We start from the raw sequence: 22,838 nt of genomic DNA, 5'->3' as shown, positions 1-22,838 counted from the left end.
TTCCACTGCCTCGCCACCTCTATCAAACCGCTGTGCTGTCCCGAGGTTATTGATTATTACTTTAGTTTTCTGCATATTAATTGTCAGGCCCACGGTTCTACTCTGTTTATCCAGTGCGGTAAGCATGCTTTGAAATTCGTCCCCCGAGTTACTTAGCAAGGCAACGTCATCAGCAAATCTGAGGTTACTGAGGTATTCCCCATTAATCCTTACTCCCACGTGTTCCCAATCCAATGCTCTGAATACTTCTTGTAAATATGCTGTGAATAACATTGGAGAGATTGTGTCTCCTTGTCTGACGACCTTCCTTATAGGTATTTTACTGCTCTCCTTATGGAGGATGATGGTAGCTGTGGACCCATTGTAAATATCCTCTAGTATTCTTCTTGATCCCATCTGCCCATAGAACATCATAGCAGAATTCTTCCAAAACAGCCAAAGCATCCGCATCTTCTTTCGCTTGTAATATGTCGACAACATTGGAGGTGTGGTGGAGTCCTTAAACAATCAAATTTATAAAACAACGTTCGCCGCAAAGCAGTGAAACAGAATTTTAGCATGCATGTAAGGATTTATTGAAAGAAAGTACAACAAATCAATTTCCTAGATCAAGTAACAAGTGAAGTTCAGAAGAAAAAATAATAAAAACCAAAGCCGCATGGGATAGTGAGACATTCAGTGTGCACTCAGAAAAGATCAACAGTAGCATCACTATAGCACAGCATGGTGTAGACCACTTGGGAGTTTATCTTTGAGCACCCGCCCCGCAACATAACGCTCGAACTGTCATGGCTCCGCAGCCACTCCCTGGCGAACTTCCAGTCACTTGAATTGCCACGGCACTCACCGTACGACCACGCAGCGGGTCAGACCAGCGGTCAGAACAGCGAGCGCCGTAAACGAGCGAGAGAGAGTAGATGATGGTGGCACGCTTTGACGTCTCGGGAGTGCAGCGGCGAGCCGCAATTGGCAAGTTAGTAGTCTATTCTGACGACAATGAGCAAAACAACAAAGACTGGCCGCCGCATTCCTTAGCTCAAGTGCTCCAATTACTATGCGCAAGAAATAGAAGGCTGAAATCGGTAATGTTATTCGTTTTTTTTTTGCGCTGCCTGCCGGCGCGAGTCACAACTTCCTCGTAGCGGTACGCTTGCGCCTCTTATGAGACGGGTACAGCTTCTCAACGAAAGCGCGTTTGAAACAATGCCTTATGAAAGGACAAACGCGGTGCGAAGTATGCGAAGTATTTCTTATATTATCGGTGGCTTCTGGACTACCACGGCGGCGCTGCCGTATTGCATAAGACAATTGTTTTATTAATTATGCCAGCGGCACTGGCTCAGTGATTAAAGGGGCGGCACTGCTGAGCATACGGTCGCGAGTACTATTCGCTCCGGTCTTTTTAAGCGCTTCCTATCAGTACTCCACGAGGAGGCCCGCCTGCCTGTGCGTCTGTAACGCTTGGTGTGTCACACTTGCGCCGTTTACGAAAATATTGTCAATAAAGGGGGCCCTAGGACCTTCATACTTCTATCTCAGACGCCTTATACTGCCATTAATGATGTCTTCCCAGCAATGTAGTTGCGTAAAGTAGTGAAGCCCACTTTAAGGGCCTCGTTGTATGGCTCTACGTGGGAACATGGGGTCTTATGGGCGGATTTAATAAATAACGCTTGCACCACCGTACTCCTCAGACTTCTTATATATTGCCCCTGAAAAGTATCTCCAAGCAATGTCTTCGCGTAGAGTAGTGAAGCCGACTTAAGAGGGGCTCGGTGAATAGCGCTTCATAAGGATCCATGGGGTACTACTTGAACAAAGGACCTAGGGCCTTAATACTTTTATATCGGACTAATTGTATAACGCCAGAGAAAATATCTTTCTAGCAATGCATGCGTGTACTACTGAAGCCAACTTTAGAGGGGCATGCTGTACAGCGGAACAGCCTCAGCATTTGAATTAGTGCAATTTTTTTTATCGCGACATAAAATCACGTCTGTTGGTGCGTAGCCTGTGCGCCGTCAACGCCACAGAGCTGAGAAGGCCGCACAGTTCGGAGGGTTGCTAGCTAACTTCCTTCTGTCGGGGTGGGAAGCCTCTCAATCGAGGTCACAGAGGGAAAAACACGAGCAGGACAAAGCGTTGCTAGACAAGTGCCGAGGTCGCCAGTGTGCGGCGCTGCAGGCGGGAGCGTTACAAGCGCGCCGTCTTTTACCGTGCTTTATTTCGCCGCTGCTCTTCTACTCGGCACTGGGACCACTTCGGAACTCCTTATCGAGCCGGATCAGTGACCATGCTAGGCACAACGGCTGTTGCGCGTAGCATGGTTAAATAGTGAGTATACGGTAGCTGCACAGGATGCACAGAGGACGACAGTATGGACTGGAGGAGGCCAGCATATAGGGCCTGGTTCAGACTTGCGTCGCGTTATCTCGTCGTTCGTGCAGCGTATCACCTCTATCGTCTTTAACCGCCTCGCAATAGTCTCGGAGAATGGACGGGCAAGTATTTCGACCTTTATCGATGCTCAGCGTCCAGGTCGTCGACCTAAGACAGCAGCGTAAACGACTCTACAGTAATTGATCACCCAGGGCAAAGACGATTATGCCGATGGACTTCCGTGTTAAAAGATATATATGCGTACCCACTGCGTCAAGAACTCAGCCAGAGAAGCGTATCTGCTTTCGGGAAGAGTGCCAGGTTCATCCAATTGGCTCGCAACGGACGCTGCGGCAGCAGTCTGTGTAGAATCTGCTTGACGTGCCCTAGCAGAACTAATCACCTGAGCGCTTTGGGTACATCAGCACATACGCTTGCTTTAGGAATTTCGGCTGCTTTATTCACGACAGCAAGCCAAAGACGGTTCGAAAGAAAGTTACGCGTAACACTTTATCCGCGCTGGTCGTCTACTGACGAGCGCTGTGATTCAGTTAAGAGCGAGCGTCAACACTATTCTGCGGTCGCCCACATCGGAGTGGTTTCTGACGCCGCCGACGTCAAAAGCGATTGGATTTCCTTCATTTGCCATATTTGAGCCATAATGTGGACATATCGTACAGGGTCAGCAAGCTGAACAGGTAACGTACACATTTGGGATACGTGACTTTATTTTCTAAGTACATAACTATTTTGAAGCGAAACATTGTACGGCTAGAGTTCCAGGCATTTTTGTTTGCGTGTGCAAAAAGTTCATTTCCCGAAATCGATGAAAAAATTTTGGTTGCATACAACAGCTTCTACGTCTCGTTACTTGGATATGCATTTTGAGTACATTAGTCGTAAATAGGCCTGGTAAAGGTCCAGGGAGGCAAGGGAGGAGGCCGTCGTCAAAGAAAAGCAAATATATTTACATTATGTACAGGGAACCCTTCATCTGTGCAGCCACCTCATCGCCTCTCCTAGTCGTCTTCGTTTTCTTCCTATGCGCGTGTCGCGCTAGGTGCCTGCATTGTCTTCGTCGCCCTCGAAAGTTCCAACAGGCCCCATTCTCAAGATCGGAACACTCTCAGGTAGACAATAAAGTATTCTTAAAGATTCGCCGCTGTGCGATCTGCGTCGGCCATGTCTACGTTGGCACCGTTCTTTCTCTGTCGGCGTTCCAAGTGCTTGAGTGTCTAGTTTCCTCCGGCTCCCTTGGGTGACGGTCTCGTCGGCAAGACAAGTTGCCGTTCTCCATTTTCAATTTCACTTCATCTTCTGTCACCGTAATGGGGAGGCCGCGTATAGTCCGAACTAAAGCTTCGCTGGACATCCACACTTTCAAAGAGCGAAATGGCTCAGGATTTTTATAATGTAAAATGAAAGCGACAATAGCAAGGACAACCCGGTTCCATTAAGGAGCACCCGCAGATATTATCACACGTGCGTAACCCCGGTGTGCTATATTTGAAAGCAGAATTCCGTATTGTTTTTTTTCTTTACTTGTGCTTGCAAAAAAAAAAAAAAGTGGATGGCGTCGATCAGTTTAGGAATCCGCGCAACAAAACGGTTGCCTCCTCCTCCTCCTCTGCTTGCATTTTTAACTGCGGTTCTGTTCCCCAGAGAATTCATGCAATTCTTCATAGAAAGTAAGGCTTCAAGAAAAAATATAGTAAGCGGACAAAGTAGAGCGGGTGACATGAGACCTTAAAATCGGATAGCTATTAAACAATGTAGGGGTAGGGTTTTAAATTTTTACAGGTTATGAAATCAACTAAACGGCCTTTGATGAAACAGCATTTGATCGTTCGGTGAAATGGCATTCGGTTAAACGTCCGGTTGGTTACAACACAGAGAGGAGCGAATTGCACTTCGTATGATGGTAAAACGAACAAAACTTTGGCTTCAATCTTCTTCTTAATAATTACGCACTGAGAAAATGCAAGCCGGTCGAAAACGGCTTTCGTGATGCGACACAAGAAGGCCGCGGGCGTTACCGAACAATTTCGGACGCCCAATATCTTACACAATTTTAATGTTGCTGCGCTGTCCTGAAGGAACCGTTTAAGAAACAACCTACCGGGAGCAAGCAGTAGCAACACGAGAACAAAAGGCGCTGCAATAAAGATGATACTGCAAAGTAGGTGTAAAATCAATTAGTTATATTTAACACGATCCACATTAAAGTTAATATTATGCGAGAGGAGCTGGTGTATGTTTGGTATACACTTAGGTCAGCTTCACGATAACACTAAATGACAATCCTGCAGACACCTAAGAGCGTCTTGCCGGTGCGGGCATATTTTTCTGCTCGAGAGGACCGCTTGGGCCTGGAAGCGCTGCCGCCTGGACTAACAGACAAAGGCAACACGGAGGACGGCAGTGAATCCCGCGGTCAGGTGGACACCTTGAGCCTTCTGGGAAGTGAAGCGCGTCGAGTGGCTGCGAACAAACATGCGGCTCGTGCAGACGCGCTAGACAGCGCTCTCGGTGGGGAAGCCGGCACAATGGCAAAGACGCGCCCGAAGGTTGCTTTTGAGGCGCGAACAGGGCCCAAGCACCTCGGCGAAATCCCCCGCTCGTTAATTGAAAGCCGCGGAAGAAGGCGCGGGGAATTTCGCTCCGCGTCCTTCCGCGGCCGCGCACCTTGACATTTCCTCTCAGCCACCGGGGCCGTCCTTGGCCGCAGGGCCCGAAGGCCGAGAATGGCATTTTCGGAGCTTTCAAGAACACCTCCGCGCCTGGCCCGAAGAAGCGGCGGCCCCGCTCGCGCGGCCAGTGAAGGAGCGGCACGGGGCTACACGCGGAAACCGCCAGAGGCCGCACTTTGACGGCCTTCGGTCGGGGCTCGCCACAACAGGCTCGACAACTGCGGGCTTAACCCGTCCACAATGAGCGCCGGGCAGTGATTTACTGCCCGAGACGAAATGCTTCTTCGGCTCAACTTTGGCGCTTTCCGTCAAAACAACAGTGCGACGAGGGTCCGATGCTCCCCGACAAAGAGGGGCCCTTGTGCCAGGTAGAGCGCCTCGGGGCTCCTTGAACTCTGGCCAACGACGAGGAAATCACCGAAGGGAACAACAGGACTCCACGAGGAGGAGGCGTCTCTCGCCACCGCCGGCCCGCAACAGGCACCCCCCCGGGAGACAAGGAGACAACGACGGTTAGCTCGTGCCCTGGGTTGCTCCCACGCTGAGATTCCTGTGTTGCCCAACCCTCCTGCCGAGCGGTGCGTCAAACAGGCTCATACGGCATTCTCCTCACTATACTATAAATCCAGTGTTAGGCCAGGCATCAGCTTTTATATATATATATATATATATATATATATATATATATATATATATATATATATATATATATATATATATATATATATATATATATATATATATATATAGACAGAGAGAGAGAGAGAGGAACTAGGTGCTCGTTCTATGAACAGCTATAGTAACCTTGAACGGCTTCCCTTAAAACTATGGAATTTTTTTTCTCTGATTTTCTTTTCTTGCATCGCGTACGCTCCAAAATTGATAAGGTTTCCTGTTACACACCATCTCCGTTTGCATCTAACTTCACCCACGTGTGGAATTTCATCCCCATTCGGGGATAGCGTTGCACACTACTCAAGTGGCCTAAAGTTGTTTAAAAGCTCTCAGCACGTAAAGTGCCGTCTCTTCCGCCACTCTGCCGGCTCTCCGTCGTGCGTGGGCATGTTATCGTATTTACAGCTATCTGAGGACTAGCGAAAGAATTCTGGCTTTTTTTTTTAATAAGCCGCCTTGTTTCAACTATTTATTTCCCTAATTGTGCAGTGTTTGATGTTCTGTAGCTCTATTTTGGTCATTCTTGCATCTTTAGCCACAAATTATAATCACTGTCGACAGACAGCACGTTGTTGCTTGAACCACCATGCTTTGTTAAAGCAGGCTATGGTCAGACTTCAGTACAAAATGGTGGTTCAAACAACGGCCATCAGTTTTTTTATGCAAATGGCAAAAGCCTTTGACGCCAATGGGCGCACATATGCTCGCGAAGGTTCCATCAAACTTGACGCGACTGACCCCCATCTCAGCCCTGGCAGTGGTGTCGAGCGACCGTTCCGAGGCGACAATTAAATGCGTGTTCAAGATACTGCGGTGGAGGTGGTTAAAGGGGCCATGAGGACAAAATACAAGTTTGCTTTATTCGTAAGATTTCGTGTTTTATAGTGCTACTAGCGGTTGTCCGCATTTACTGAGAAATTAATTTAGGTGAAGATTTCGATTATCCCGCCAAATTGTGAGTTTTCGGGACGTCAGCAATGAAGTCATAAAACGAACTTGCACTGCGTGATTCGGCTTCAGCGCTGCTTGTCGGCAGTCTTCCCAGATGGCGCTACCATACTCATGCACGGCCCGTTGTCTGCCGTTGCTTTGTTCTTTGAACGTATTTGAACCTGGCCTGTTTTTGTTACTGTAGAAAGTAATCATTTCGTGAAGCGTGGAATATCTTCGAGAAATAGGATCACGTAGGACAACGTCGCTTACGCCCATCGGCCAGTGTGCGTAAGACAACTCGAAAGCTGCGGACTGCTGTGCAGCTAAAACAAGCATAGTGCGCGCAGTACCTACAACGGTGCGAGTCGGTACTTCTATGGTTACGTGTGCTTTCGTAACTTCCACAGTTTATCCCCCATTCTTACTGCTATAAAAAGAAAGTGCCCTAAATTTAAGCCCAAATAGCTCGTTCGGCAAGCTGATGAGCTCTGCCTAATTTGCTTTTGCTTTCGCCGGCCTCCGCCAATCGTAGAGCTGGCTGGTATGACATCATAGGTTTTGTATCGGGAAATGAGCTGGTGGGTCGCATGGTCATTCTGTTTTTTCCTAATTGTATAGCTTATTTGAGCGAATGTGTGTTGAAAGTGGTGTCAGTGTGATTCTAACGAGGCAATCTTTCGAATGAACCAAGCTTGTGTTTTGTCTTCATGGCCCCTCTAAAGGCATGAGCGCCTAGGTTGCGCGATTCTGCACCGGCGCCATAACGACGTCCCGGATGCCGTCACAGGTTATGTGTCGCGGCAGCTACCCGCCAGAACGCGTCGCAATTCAACAAACCCGAACGAAATATATAATTAGAAAACGAACACATAATGCGGTAGTCGGGCGCGCAAGGTTTATCGCTTAAATATTTTTGCGAGTGAGTCAGTAATATTTACAGCTTCGCTGTATACCGCTACTCCACAATGGTTCAATGTGTCCAGTGCCCGCCGACAGAAACGCTTTGCGGCAAAGCCAACTTTCTCGCGAATGCCCTGTAGCTCCCGATCTAATCCAGGTATCTCGGGAAAACTTATACCGAAATCGGCCGCTGAGAGCACTCTACATTACGAAGAGTTATTTATTTGTTCCAATTAGTTCATTGTGGAATTGTCAACAATTCGGAATTCCGGTCTGCTGTCAATACACAGGTTCCTAGGGGGGAGTTTCGTTACAGCGATGGCTTGTAACCCGCATTTTATAGGGGCTATTCAAGAGAAGCTTATATGTCGTTGTGCTGGTCAGACGACTATGTAACCGTATGAAGTTCCATCTCAGCAGGTATCATCGGTAAGTATTAGTCGAAGCTTTAATAGAAATAACACGAAGCCGACGCTCCTAAGCCATCCAGCAGAATCACCAAGTCATCGTGAAACGGGAAGCCCCGTGTGTGTCTGCTAGGTTAGAATTGTAGTCCTTTCAATTTTCTGTAAGCTCAGTAGGTATGCTAAATAAGACATTAAAAAAAATCGCATTCTCTTACTCGTTCGGACTGCACCCCGGTCAATTTTGTTTTCTGTCGTGTACTTGTGTACAATCATGTTTACACAGTGGATGAGGGCAATTTTGTACCTTAACGTCCCCCGCGTTGGACCTCCGGGAAGTGCATTGCTCGAGTGGCAAGGTAAACATAATATGTGCAGATAATCAGATTAGGGCGGCGCAAATTGCGAAAAGAAATTGTAAGTACAGAACTTCAGAGAATGAGGCAAAAGAGAATCAGAGGCAACTTAATGGTACGAAATTAACACCAGGAAACATTTGCCTGCTTAAATTGGGAGCAACGGCACCCATTGACTTCAAAAACGCGACTTGACATCGTGGAGAAAGAGCTCTGCTCATATACGTCGTCAACACGTTCATAAAGATGTTTTACGAGAGAATTTGTACGCTAGCATTGCTACGCCCTATACGTAACAGTTTAATGAGCCGGAACGCGCAAGTCGAACTTCATTTTTAAGTGCAGCAATAGCAAAATGGGCGGAGAATTGTGGTGCCGCGGCGGCAATAAATCAGACTTTTTTGTTTGCATATGCTCAGCTTTGTTAATCATCAGTCGCTTTGTAAAAGCCGACATGGCAACTCAGAAGAGAGGCGATGTGGTCATGCGGGCGGGTAAGCGCCCTGACAGGCCGGGGAAATCCCGATCCTGGTTTGCTCTATAGGACCGCCAGCCATGGACACGGGCGCAGGAAAGCAGTACGCAAAAGCCAGCCTCACGATGCGGACTCGCGGAGCCTGTAACCACGTTCGTGCGAAATGACGAGCCATTCCTCAATGCCTGTCGAAGCGTTGCTGCCCTCGGACGGTGCTCTCCGCTAGGAAAGAGCCACTGGTGTGGTCGAGAGTATAGTAAAGCAGGCAAGAAATGGAAAACACGGACTTCTCGTCCAAACGATATCACTTGCTGACTTCGGTGGTGCTCATATCAGTGGTCACCATTAAAGACAGCAGGCGATGCGATAATAGCCCATTCAGAAAGTCGGTGGTGCCACATTCAGGAAATCGAACCCTCCAGACCTGCGGCGGAGCTTACCGTGCAAGAAGAGGGGGAGGACACGACAAGCCACGCCGCAAAGGGGAATGCATCCTACCAGTGGCCTCACAAGATCCATCCGGCGTCAACCAGACGCCCGAAGACGCGTGCTAAAGAAAAGGCTTGTTTCCACCGCGCAACGTGTTGTGTTTGGAGACGAACCTTTTCGAACCCAGTTTTCGCGGACCATACTTAGTAACACAGTGCAACGCTGCGTTGACTTACAGCATTACCTTCAGTTATATCGGCACGCTTATCAACATTTCTTGCGGCTAATAAGTGCGGCCCAGTTAATTTAAAATACCTCATTACACGTCTGAGGCTTTAGACAGGCGTACAGATTTCTTGTGGTTGACCCTCCCAGTGCTTGCGCTCTAAAATAGCCGCTGGTGGGCGAAGCTGAATAGAAACACAATAATGCAGACAGTACGCGAGACACCACAACAAAAGAGATCAATAACCCATCTCAGTGGCGTACGAAGGATTTTATTGTTTTAGGGAGGGGGGGGGGGAGGGTGTACCCGAAAAAACGAAGAGGTACGAGTTTATTGTAGTGGTCAATGTCAATTATAAGAACAAATAACACTAAAACTTCAGTAATTAAAAAAATGATGATCCCTTCCACTCTCGCAAGGTGGATGACCAGCGTAGCTGAGGTGACATAGAATTTTGAACAAAGAGGTGCAAACTCTTAACGGAAATCGCGCTGCGACATGTCGTCATTCAATCACGGCAGGTCGTTCGGATTCGGGGGGAGATGTATCCGTTCGTGGCGGGGAATCGGGGAACGGCACGTTAAAAAGCAGAGAGTATTCGCACGTCCCGCACGATAAGAAATTTTCGACATACCCGGCATCCGGGGGTTCAGATTATATGCGGCCTTCCAATTACGACCAGACAAAAGAAGTGGAATTAAAAATTCAGAACGGGCTCTTTCTGTGTTTTGCCCCGTGCTCGACCGGAAGTGATGAAGTATGTGCAGCGGCGTACGCCTCCTTCGGTAGCATCCGCGTAAAGGCAAGCAAGAAAAAAAAACGTGTGTGTGTGTGTGGCGTGCGCGCACACACACACTCGCACGCACGCACGCACACCCAAACGCCTGGCGCGTCAAGGACGCGTTTATAAAGCTGGCTTTGCCGCAAGGCGGTTTTTGACAACCCAGAACAAAACTGCACGGAACCCTATGACACACACAGCTTCGCTGTAAAAAAAAAAAACGAACCTTTGGAATGCAGTGTGTGCACGCTACTTAAACTTCCCATTGTTTTATTTATTGCTGTGCCCCTTCACGGGCCTTGTAAAATCCCCCATCGTTTTGGTAAGAGCGACGTCGAAGCCGCGCGATCTTACTTCGTGAATCACTTGCGAAATAACAATTATCGGTAGCCGTTATTTAATGAAGGTATAGTAAACCCTCCCCCCTCCCCCTCCTCTACAGTCCCAAAATTTCGAGAGGGGGGCAGGAGCCGTGGCTCCTCCCTGGGTTCCCCTGCTCAAGCTCCCCTAGGCGGAGACTTTGAGACTTCGTACGCTTTGATGCGAGGATGTCTTGTAAGTGGGGTGTCGTCAATAGCCCGAGGCCACTAGTCTACTAGTAGTGCCGTTTTTATCACAACCTACGGGGAACATTGTTATCCGCCATGACTCATCCGAGCCTTCTCATACTTCTAGTCCACAAGCCCACATACCAGGCATTTCCTAAAGTGCACGCCGTTTTTGACGTGAAACATTCCTAGGATACGTGCAGATGTTTTTTTTTTTTTTTTTCGTTTGTGGGAGTGTCGTCCTCGCAACGGACAGCCAAACTAGAGCCACCTACGAACGATCTGGAGAAATTTTTCGTGTCCAGCGCCTAATTAATACCTTATTATTCGTACTGACTAATTAATTACAAATTCGTTCATATGTCTGATGAAGTAGGAGGATGGTTCAGTTTCTACTTGACTTAAGGCTCTGCATGGGGGAAAAAAAATCCCTACCCCTGGCAACTTTTGAACCCCGAACCACTTTATCGTCAAGCGAGCGCGTTATCCGCGGTGGCACGGAAGCGGAATGTTGGCTGTAAGCAAAAAGTTGGAGGCGACGGCAGCGCATCGCGCGTTGCTGTGGACGTTACGGTTGTTAGGACGCACTGCACTCTTGGGCGTGAGCGCGTAATTTGTGTGCGTGCAGTTGGATTCGATTGGAGTAGCAGGTGGTGTGACGTCACGGAGAAACTGGAACTTCAAAAATAATGGGGGTTAAGGCGCCGAAGCCACACCTGAGCTGAGAGGCGCGCCGTAGTGGAGGGCTCCGGATTAATTTTGACCACCTCGGGACCTTCAACGTGCACCGAAATCTCCACACACGGGCGTTTTCGCTTTTCGCCTCCATCAGAAAAAGCAGCGACCGCGGCCGGGATCAAACCCGCCTCCTTGGGTTCAGCAGCACAACGCCTGAGCCACGCGCCACCGCGGCGGGTAGAAACTGGAAGTCGCCCACGGTTGTGTGTGTTATCGTGATTCATCTGCGCGGTCAACGTGTATGCAACTCATCTGCTTAGCGGCTACTTGCCCTTATTTTTGAGTAGACGCCCTTGTATTCCATTCACTATTCTATGCCAAAATGTTTGGCGCACATTCGACGCTACTCAACTATAATTCGGTTTGAGCATAAATTTAATTTTTTTCCCCATGAACAGTTTTATGTCCCCAAAATAGATTTGGGGACATAATGTTTTAGTTTTGCGGTTGGCAACCAACCAACCCTCACAGCCAATGCGCTGCTACTCCGGCTTAGTATCGTCGAACCGGCGCAGGGTCGACAAACTGATCAGTGGCCGTCACGCGCCGGCAAACCCCAACAGCTTCGATTGCAGATTTGGAGGGAACGAAAATTGCGCTTACCATGACAAGACTGACGAGCAGCGTTAAAGTGATCGGTACCACGAACCTGGAAAAGACGAAGAAAAAACAGACAAGCAGGCGAATCAAGAAGCTGCCAAAATGTAGGCAATTTCAAGAACGGAAGAGAGGGGGGGGGATGGCAGAGAGGGGCGGTTGAAATCATCCAAGGGTGCAATATCCCCTCGAAAAAAGAACAACACTATTACGCCAGCGCCCATATCCAGCACTGTTTCCTTACCGGTGATGAATGGCCCACAGCCACTCTGCCATACTAGCTTGTTCCATTTCGCTAGGGTGAGATTGCGTCGCATTCAATAGCGAACGCGGGCAATTATAATCAATCGCGTTCGCAGGATGGCCAAGGCCCTCACGCCAAAGCGTGCAGCTGGCGCCGAAATGGCGCGGCAAGCGGACAGGTGACTTTCCGTGACCGCATGACACCGATTTGTTTGGAAACACATTCTCGCCTGGCGTAGGCACTCAGAAATAAACAAAAATAAAGGAAGAGGGGGGGGGGGGGGGGGGGGGGGCGCCTTTGCTTGTGGTAAGATGCGCAGCAAAGGCGACGGGGAACGCATAATAAAAACGAACGATACGTCAGGTGGAATCTGAAAAGCCGACGAATAGTGCTTTAGTAAGCGTCCGTCGAGAGCTCGGCGAGCGGCCACTTTGCATTCATTTGCAAATGCAAGTGCGGCAATTTTCCCGCGGAAAGGAGCACAGGACAAATCAAGAGGCCCAGCATGCAATATCAAATGTTTCGCGGGAAATATGTAGCCTCATCCCAGATGTGTTGATTTTTATTCAGTATGCTTATCCGTACGCAGAAGCGAGCATAGCGAAAAGCATGCGGTGGAGGTGGTCCCTAAGCGAACCCTCCCGCTCTACCAAACTAAACACGGCACAAAACGATGCGTGCAGAGAGTGTGAATGCACGAGTGAATGGCTCCGAAGACCATTCCCGCTAATATAACGGAGTAAAATTTGTTTGCCGTAGAAACGAAATTACAAAAAATCAACGCCGAAATCTCTCTACCTCAATGTATTCTATTCACGCTGCCGGAATCGCTGGTGGAGATAGAATATTTGCACAGGCCTCAATCTTTCTGTTCGAGCGCGCCCACGACTACGGAAGATCGATCCAAGGTGAAGAACGATGCGTGATTAAAATGTGAATCCACATCGCACGTGCCCGCACACCGTCGTGTTTCGTGTTTCCACTCGACAGCGCGGCCTTGTAAGCATTAATACGGTAATGGGTGGCTTCGCTTATGATGAGCGTGGTTTGTGCCTTGGGCGCCTGCTGAAAGGAACGAAAGTATTGCATCTCGTGCGCAACGGGCTTGTTCTTAGCTGGCAGGCTGGACAGTTGCAAACGTGCCAACATAAAACACCTAAACAAGCAGTTTTAGCTTCGCGTCTTTCGATCGCACTAACGACTGAGCGGAGCCTGATAACTATATGCCTGCTAGCGGAATGTTGGACGTAATACGCTAGTTTTCCACATTCGAATTTTTTTTTTAATGGAAATAAAACTGCCTACTAAGCCTTCTAGGTCGATCCCATGGTCGAGAGTCTGCTTCCGCACTCCTGCTCAGGACAGCGGAACCGCGCGTATGCACCCGAAGGCTACGTAGATGGGCGTTTCACACAACCGCAGTTGGGTTCCCGCTTCGATCAGTCATTTGCTGAAGCGATAAGGAAAGTCACGCCGGAACACAGGCACGCGGAACTAAATCCAGTGTTAACGCACGAGTGCACCTGAGTGCTTGACGATACGCGTTGCCGATGAGCGAAAATGAAAACTTGGGACACCCCGCCCCCTTTTTATCGTTTGCGTTGGACGTGGGAGTGAGTTAAGTGCCGCTGAAACACTACTTTCTTCTTCAAATGTTTTGATCTCGTGAAACGCTTTTAGAACATGATTAATAAGTGCGGACAGTCCTTAGAATATTTGGCCACAAAATATTTGGGCCATTATTATTACTGCTCAACGCGCATCACAAAACTTGGAAACTCGACCAAAAGATTTGCCTTTCTTTCCCGCATTCTTCAAAGTCCTGACATTCTCCGTGCCTCAGGCTTCCTTTCAGTTACGGCGAAAAGAAGAACATTCGATAGCCGTTTGAAAGAAAACAGCAACAAAATCAAGGCATATTTAGAAAGGTATCTGCTGCGGCGAGCAAATCACGGAGTTCCGTCCTGCGTTGGCGATAACTCTAGCTTTCGCAGTGCAATTAGGCATCAAGAAAAGAGAAAGCGTTCATGAGCGACGCTGCAAGCCCCCTTAAATTGGTGAGTCATCCTGTCATACAGAAGCAGATGGCGAGCGAAGCTGTGGGAATTAACGCCATTCAGTAATCGCACAATTTACGCATAAACTAAATTAAACAGCAAGTAAGTCTATTTGCAAGATAGGTTAAAAATCATGCACCCCACCGTCAAACGACGACGATAGTTGAACCGGAGCTTCCTCGTGGGGGATTCCTTGGTTGTCGACTGAGTTCGGACTTTGACTCGCAGACGGTTTGGCCTCTTGATCGCAGCGGCTTTGACTTTGTCTCTTCGCCATTTGATTTCGCACGAAGAAAGTTGAAAGTTTCGCGTTCAACCATCATCGTGTATGATTTCGTGCATGATGAGGGGCGCACGATTTTTCTGTATAATTTTACACGGCCATGCGCTTCTCTTTCTGTCTAATTTTGCACGTCCATGCACCCCTCTCCAAATTCAAACTGCCACGACCGTGTCAGACTAGCGCAATCGCATGAACGGCGGCTTCCAAACGCGAGGGGACCAGGTACGATCATCACCATCGTCAGAAAAAGTTGGCTTTCCTACAGTGCGTTTTGTGGAGCGCAAGGACGCCATTTTTAAAACACCCTGAAAGTTAAATTGCACAACAGATGACGGCCGCCGTGACCGCACTATTTGGGTGGTACCAAGCTCTCGTCCTGTTGGCCGCGACGGCTACCATTGGAGAGGCCGGCCGTGCGATCGTTTTGACGTCACTTGTAGGATCCATGTTCCTATCTTGCTGCGTATTTGGCTTGCTGCGAGTGACACATCGTTTAGGACGCGCTTTGTAAATGTATTTTCGTGTTAATTTTCGGCGTTTTAAGTTAATTCTCAGTGCATGGAGCGTAGTTTGACGTCATGCGGACTTTATAAGCATATCAACGGCGGTAGGCTGCCCGCAAACATCTTGAGTGTGGTAGTGTATGCGTACGTATGCGACCGAACCCGCTGTAAGCGCCGCTTTTTAGTCCCACTGATCACGGAAAATAAGTTGCACAATCGCGAAAGCGATGTTAAAGTGGTGAAAAAAAAATGTGCTAGGTATTGTCATCAGCTGTGATTTTCAAAGTGGTGTTCAAATATCTGCCGCGATCTACGCCACCGGCCCCGGAGGTCGGTCCCGGCACGGCCCGTTCACACGCGAAACGGCGAGCGGCCGCAGGATGGCGATACCTACGCGCAAGGATCGGCAGAGGCCGTGGCAGGTATCTTATCATCGATCGCTTAAATGGCAATTACCGCGTCTACGAAGTTCCACATACGAGAAAGGGGTTGTCAATGTGTTGAAAAGTTGTGTTAAGGACTGTCATTCACCACTGTAACGATAGCGCCGATGAAATATCTGCCGCGACGCTAAGCCTAATGTTTCGAACATCCGACTCCGAGCATGCGAAGCCGGCTGCGAGCTGTTGGGGAGAGAGTTCCTAACTACTCGGGGGCCCCGCCCCAACGCTTGGTTCCTTTATTCTAAAGCTCCCCACTACCTCAAAGCATTACACCACGATGTGTTTCGCCTCGTACACAGCCTCGCCTCCTGTGAGCAGTCATGAGTTATCGAACTTGACGCTAGAAAAAGGTAGGCTCACTGTACACAGACAAAAGCCCACGTTGCAATTATAAATTCCCACGGCGAGGTCCTAATGAAAAGTAAAGAAAGGCATGGCCAAACCCCGCTCGAAGGCGTTGAAAACTCGCGTTCATACCATTCATAAGTTGCGGACAAGTTGTCGCGAAAAGTAAACATATCAGCCGTACAAAGCACGGCAGTGATCGTTAATCAAATCAGGGCATAACCATAAAAAAACATTGGAGGGGAAATAGGCACTGCTTAAGTCAAACTGCAGATCGTACCATCAATTTCAAGCATGTGAGGCGAAGCAATCCGCTCACCGATCTCGCGAAGTCATTCATTGACCAGGCAATGTGCGCAGTACAAGCGGTGAGATCACAAGTGAGCTAGGCGTTTCCGTCGCTGTTACAAGGTGTTGCCTTGCACACACAGTCTCGTACGTGTCACGTCGCAAGGATTTCATAATGAATTAACAGCGTAATTCCTCAGCATTAGTTGCATCGTCCTTGGCGTTAGCTGGCTGCGTACGAGCTGTGGGTCGCATGGACCGGTATAGCAAACGCGGCGGTGTCGCCGGGAACAAGCGAGTCTGTGATTGCTTGCCCAGAGTATTCGGCCTGTAGAACACTCTTTTGTGTAATTTGCATCAACACCACGAGGAACTGGCGGCGGACGGTCGCCACAACAAAAGAAACACGCAGTCGCATGGGTACTGTGTTCAAGCAGGCGACAATTAACCCGGCGTCCTACAAGTGACGTCACTCATAGGTGGCGCCACGGTATGTCCTCGAGGCCAATACCGTCCGCGTCTGTTGCTTAGTGTTACCCCTGCTGCCTCTTGCCGGACAATGGTGTTCACATGACCGGCGGCTGACTGTGCATGTGTGCGTGGTTGTGTGGCCTCTAAGATTTGCCCTTCATATGTTCGCGTGGTTTTCTCCTGAGAGTCGCATTTGACCTTGAGCGGCACGTGAGCGGCTGTGTCATGTTCATTTGCTTATTGACTGGTGTTTGTAGTTGTTTTCCTGCTCCTCTCCGGGTTGCACCTTCGCCGTAAAAAGTACCTAGTGTGCACAAAAGGAAGACAGCCCCGCGTTACAATGCCCAGCCATTTTTTAGCCAAGGATTTTTTTTTTCTCTCTTACCATCGTCAAGAATGGGTGTCAAGCCACGTGTTGTTCTGTTTAAAGGGGTTCTCAACATCAGTTATAAAATTATAAAATGTGCTATCAAAGCCTTTCTTATTTCCTGCAGAAGAATAAAAAGTTGAGCTAGTTGCCGTAGATTCGTGGTTTTCCGCCAGCAGCGCTGCAGCTCGCGGAAAACAAACAGTACTTCGCGACTGATTATACGTTTAAAAAACGTCCCGCAGTCATCTTTGCTTTCTGCGCATAGTGTACTACGGAGGTTATACAGAATTTTCTGAGGACGACCACGCAGGTACGACAAACCGGCGCAAACTGTTATCAACTCAAAATGATTTGAAGACATTGCATCATTGAGTGATTTGACAAAACTTATATTAAAATGCGCATGAATGATTCAATTGTATTATTATAAAGTACATTATTATTATCGAAGGTCTTGCGTGCAGCGCGCAGTGATTAACGCTGCAGTCACGCAAAAAGTGCAACCGCGCGCCGGGACTCAAGTGGGTGGCTACTATGGCACCCGAAATAAGCACTTCGCATTGAGTCAGCCAGCACACTTGCTCGGAGAAGAAGAGGCGACGCGAGAGACCGCTGCGCTACTACGTCATTTAAGCCGAGCTAGGGGAGAGGGGACCGTTAGCGCACCGCCGTCGCCACAGCAACGCTGTCACGGCTTCGCTAACAGCTGCCGCCGTAAAATATCCATGACAACAACTGAAACTAATCCGCCTATAACACGAGTATATAGTGTCATCTGTGACGCCATCCGTAAAATTGCGCTTTCTGGAACAAGTTGGAGTAAAATTCAGGGAATAACATACTTAGCATTTCAGGGCCGCTTAAGGCGACCCTGAAACACATTCGCAGTTTGAAACTGGTGGAAGTGATAGCGGGCAAGCGCCCCCATTTGCGTCGCGCAAGAAGGCCGGTGCACGACCACACACACGCCAGAGCTGCACGAGGCAGAGTTGCTGGCATTGTGGCCATGGTTGCAAATTCTGAACAATGCAAATCCAGCGACGACGTTATAGATACTATAAACGTTGGGTTCAACCAACACCCGATGTTCGCTACAACTCGCTAATCTCTCCCCACAAGCTCCCGTGTGGGGTACTTGACCCATTGCGGCGAGCGACTGGCAGCCGACATTTCGTTAGCGAAATCGCACTGCCCCGTGATTGCTGCAGAGACGCTGGTTAAAACGCATTCCCTCCATCACTCCTCCGTCCGCGGCATGCCTGTTTAGGCCACCAAGTAAGAAATCTGTTATCGCGCAGAGAACGCAGCTGTTGCAAAACGTGACCGCGCCACGAATCACGAAGCCAAAGCGCGGTCGTTCCGTGGCGTCCGGGAAACGGTTGACTCTTCCATCACACGGCACGGAAGCCGTCAGCGGAGAGCCCGGGTAGATGGAATTTAGGAGCGAAGGATCGATCGGCGCGACTAATTCTGTCCTTAGCGGACGTAATTGCATCTGCCCCCTGTCCGCAAACAATCACGCTGGCCAGCTTGGCGCGCTATTTATAACCCCTCCCTTGCCCTCCTTTCTTCCGGAATGTTGTCACTGCGGGCGCGCGTCTCGTCCGCAGCAATCACCCCCAGCGGCCATATAAGACTGCAATCCTGGACGCCGTCACGCTGCTCTTATTGTCCGCCGGAATGGGCAGATGCCGCCTCTATATACGGCGCAAGGCAAGGAGGTTTTTCCCGCGAAGCAACACCTCATTCTTCAACTGCAGATTGGAATGCAAAGGAATGCCGCGATAAGGCGATCTACTTTCCCGCAACGGCCGTGCGCTCAGCGAGAGCTGCCGCGCAAGATAGCGGCGCGTAGTAAGCAGGGATAAGCACGCGCCCGGACCCGAATTCTTGTTTGCCTCCGGGGGCGCCCTTCGGCACCGGAAGCCCCCGGGGTCAACACCCTGCGCTACGGGAGCCCACTCGCCAATCGCACCCAACTCGGCACTGGGCGAACAAGTGGGCGAAAAACGATCCGTAACCGCGGGATAACCGAAGGTGAATGTGCGAGTGGGTCACACGCTGCAGCACTGAAAAAGGCGGCCTCAATTGACAACACAATTCAGTTTTTAGACATTGCCATTGCCTTCTGTGACAGTCATCTGTGCTGGAAATATAACCCAGGGTCCCAAAAGGAATTTTCGCCGTATGATTCGGCGCATTCGAAAACAGTGAAGCCGGCGATTGCCACCCAGGGTATCACGTCAGCTGTTAAGAGGTCATGCCCACACAAAGTGCACGAAAGCTTCGACGCACAGAGTGCATGAATAGAGGAAGCAGGAATCCCGAAATCGGTCCTGTCAGCAACGCGAAAATAAGAAACTTGAAGTTGTGCCATATGTGCACAAGACGTCCCACAATTTGAAGAAGGCTAAAAACGGTTTGGCGTTCAGGTGACGTTTTGAGAACCGGTCAAGCTAGTTGGGATGTGCCCGCGCATCGGAGGAAGTCGGATTGGACGGAAAGGGTGCGAAAAAAGCACACTTATTCCTACGTTGATTTCTGTTTTGGGGTTATTTATCAAATACCTCTTTCATGTGGCAAAGTATACGTGGGCCAAACGGGAAAATGCGTTAATGTGCGATTGCGAGAGCATGAACTTTCGATTCATAACAGCGCAAGCGGGCATCTACCCATCCACTGCTCGGCATGCACGTGTTGGGTCATGAGTGTGGTAGCGAAACGTCAATCTGTTTGCACAACAGCGAGATGAAGTTTATTGATGACAGGTGTTACGTTGTTTGTAGTTTTATCGTTAAAGCGGCACTGACACAAAAATTCTGCATTTTTTTTTTTGCGATAAGTAGCTAATGGCCTATTTATCACGTGTAGAAACCTCATTTGCTTCAGCGCGCCACGGTTGTTTAACTAAAGGAGTTTTTAATGCGGCAAGTCGCAGTTTCGTTTTCAGCGGGTGTCGCGAAAGGCTGGATTTGGTATAAACGAAGCTGCCCACGTGACTGTCGGTCGGATATCACAGAGCAGAGCTGCCGTAGCGCTGTCAATTCCGCGTCGGCAGCAGTTTCTGCTAATGCCCCTACGTACTGATCTCCTCAGCCGCTTAACTAAAAAGCGACCCTAGACGTGATGCAGGCGCCGCGAGTGCAAATTGCTGCCGCGGCTAGAGAACGACGCGCAACGCTCGAGACAGTGGGTGGGGAGACGCGCGCTGGGAGCAGCCGCCCGGTCTGCCTACAGGTGTGCCTACAGATATGTTAGGTTTGACACTGCGGCGGATATTCGATTGCCGCTCTCGTAATCGGTGCAGATGACGATTTTTAATGCAATTCGCCATCGTATAATTAACTCCTATCTCGTATGTGCTATCTTGTTCGGGTCTTGAGTCCCATTTCGTGCAGCGGTAACAATCTATCGCTCGAGCTACCAGCGCCGGACTGCGCCACTTCGCGGCAGTGGACGCCGCCTGCGCAGCGACCGTACGGCTCGCTTAGTGCGCTTTTCGTGTCCCCGGCGCGTTTTCACGTCCAGTGTAATAAAAATCAATAAAAACAGAGTGCGTGGAATCGCTGTAGAACTTAGGTCGCGGCCAGCTGCCCGATGAGGCAACGAAATTCCGGCGCCTCCGCCGCCAACGATCGGTTCGTTCGTTGCTCGAGAGCAAAAGTTCTTGATTGTAAATATGTTCTAGGCTGCATTTCCCGCTGATAATTTGCACATATATATATATATATATATATATATATATATATATATATATATATATATATATATATATATATATATATATATATATATATTAACTAGAAGCTGCGCGCCGCCTTGCAGAAAGTTGTTATGTAATGCAGTATCTTCCTGCGGCGGGTTCTCGCACCGGTTCCGCGTCGCGGCGTGCGCTATCGCTGCCCGATACAAGTGACGGACTTTGTACGGGCGTACGGGGTGAGGGGAGCTGTTATTTGCCGCACGCTGCAAAGCATACGGCCTTCACTCACGCGCCAAGAAGAGACAGCTCTCCCGGCGCTCGTCTTGCCGTCGCGCTGACGGTGCTCGTGTATCCACTTATTATGCACAGCAAACTCGGCCGTAGGGTCACTGACGTCCGAGTAGAGTGCAGAGAAAACAGCAGCCTCACCTCAGCTGCGCACCATAGGGATTAGCACAACGCCGGCCCGTAATTCTTCGCAGCTTTCATGTGCTAGCATTTTAAGCAGGTTCGAGACACACGTTGATGCGCGCACGAGTCCGACGTAAATCCGACTATGCGCATGAGGAGGAGGTTATATTACAAAAGCGGAGGGATGGGTTAGACCACAGATTGACGTAACCACGTTGATCTATGTGGTGCCGCTTGGATCTTTCCCGGACCTGTGAATGACGCCGCGTCATAGATAGGATGTGGGAAGCAATGATCGGAACTAACGCCATCTTCCCATGATCGAGCCGCTCATTATTTAAAGTTCCCCAAGAACAGCTGTCGCTTTTAGAGAATAATTATGCGCACTGCTTCCGCGGCAGGGGTGAAGAGAGTACCATTTCACGCGTGGTCGTTTCGGAGCGACGAAAAAAAAAACAGACAACGCGTTTGTTGTTTTGCAGCTCACAAAAGGAAGCTTAGGATATTATATCAGACAGCCCGTCGCTAAGTCAGGCATGCATCAGTGACCACACAACATAGCTTCCCGTCGCGACGAAGCAGCGAAAGTTGAACTGCCTACACGTACAGGTTTCCACAACGATTCGCGTGGTTGGTTCTTCTTTTCCATACACCACGCGCCAGCATTGCCAACAGACTCGAACGCATTGCTTCATTACGCAAAAGCGGCAGTTCGCGGTGGCTGCCTAGCTCGCAAGTATTACATGCCGTCGCTTCTCTTTTTTCTTCTTAGTATATAACTCTTTATTTCCACAAAGAGAGACTAGGGGTACGGGGACCAAAGGTACACATAAGTACCTGACTGCATGGGTCCCCGTTCCTTATGGGAGTACCCTGTTTCAAGGTACTCCCACAGGAATACCCTGGTGTTTTTTTCCTGCGATTTTATTTCTTGCGATTCTGAAGGTGGTCGTCCTCCCCTGCCTGAAGGGAAAAAAAAAGAAGACAGAAAACCAGGGTCTGTATGAAAATCGAAAGCGCTTCTCACGTCTAATTTACGAATGTTTGGTGTTTAACGCCCCGAAGCTACACCCATGGGCTAGGAGGGGCACTGTGGCGGAGGGCTCGGGACTGATTTTGACCACCTGTGGGTGTTTAACAAGGGCAGGAATTACGAGACACGGGCGTTTTCGCTTTTCTATCGCCGCCATCTGAAAAGCAGCCACCGCGCCAGGGATCGAACCGGTATCCTTGGGCTCAGCAACCCAGTTTACCGAAACCGAAAGCCGTAGGGGGGTGTCGGCGCAAAGAATTTTGAGAAAATGATGCACCCCTTCGTCTAACGATGGCGATGGTTGAACGCGTCTTGTGGGGGATTCCTTGGTTGTCGTCTGAGTTGGCTTTGACTCGCAGACGGTTTGAACTTTTGATCGCAGCGGCTTTGACTCTCCGCCATTTCATTTCGCAGAAGAAAGCTTCGCGTTTAACCACCGTCGTTATTAGAAAGCGAGGTGCGTGATTTTTATGTCGAATGTTGCACGTCCATGCACCCTTCTCCAAGTCCTAACTGCTTCGACGATGGCGTAATGCCGCACAATAAATTTTTTTTT

General features: G+C 49.2%; 1 protein-coding gene across 5 annotated transcripts in view; it reads right to left on the bottom strand.

Moving 5' to 3' along the window:
- The window catches only part of LOC144155216 (uncharacterized), a 112,606-nt gene that overhangs the window by 43,767 nt on the left and 46,001 nt on the right, over positions 1 to 22,838 (bottom strand). For 3 of the 5 annotated variants that reach the window (XM_077686533.1, XM_077686531.1, XM_077686535.1), the window contains exon 2: positions 12,138 to 12,183. In XM_077686533.1, the coding sequence (XP_077542659.1) occupies positions 12,138 to 12,183 (46 nt within the window). Of the gene's footprint in view, positions 1 to 12,137; positions 12,184 to 12,375; positions 12,555 to 14,576; positions 14,668 to 22,838 lie in introns of those variants that run through there. The other 2 variants (XM_077686534.1, XM_077686532.1) reach the window with 2 other exon arrangements.

This window comes from Haemaphysalis longicornis, unplaced genomic scaffold, assembly GCF_048455015.1.
Source record: "Haemaphysalis longicornis isolate Haplotype H1 unplaced genomic scaffold, Haemaphysalis longicornis Haplotype H1 scaffold_1, whole genome shotgun sequence".
In the NCBI taxonomy this organism is placed as follows: Eukaryota; Metazoa; Arthropoda; class Arachnida; order Ixodida; family Ixodidae; genus Haemaphysalis; species Haemaphysalis longicornis.
Note: the sequence above shows the minus strand (reverse complement) of the source record. Positions and strands in the feature narration are given on the sequence as shown.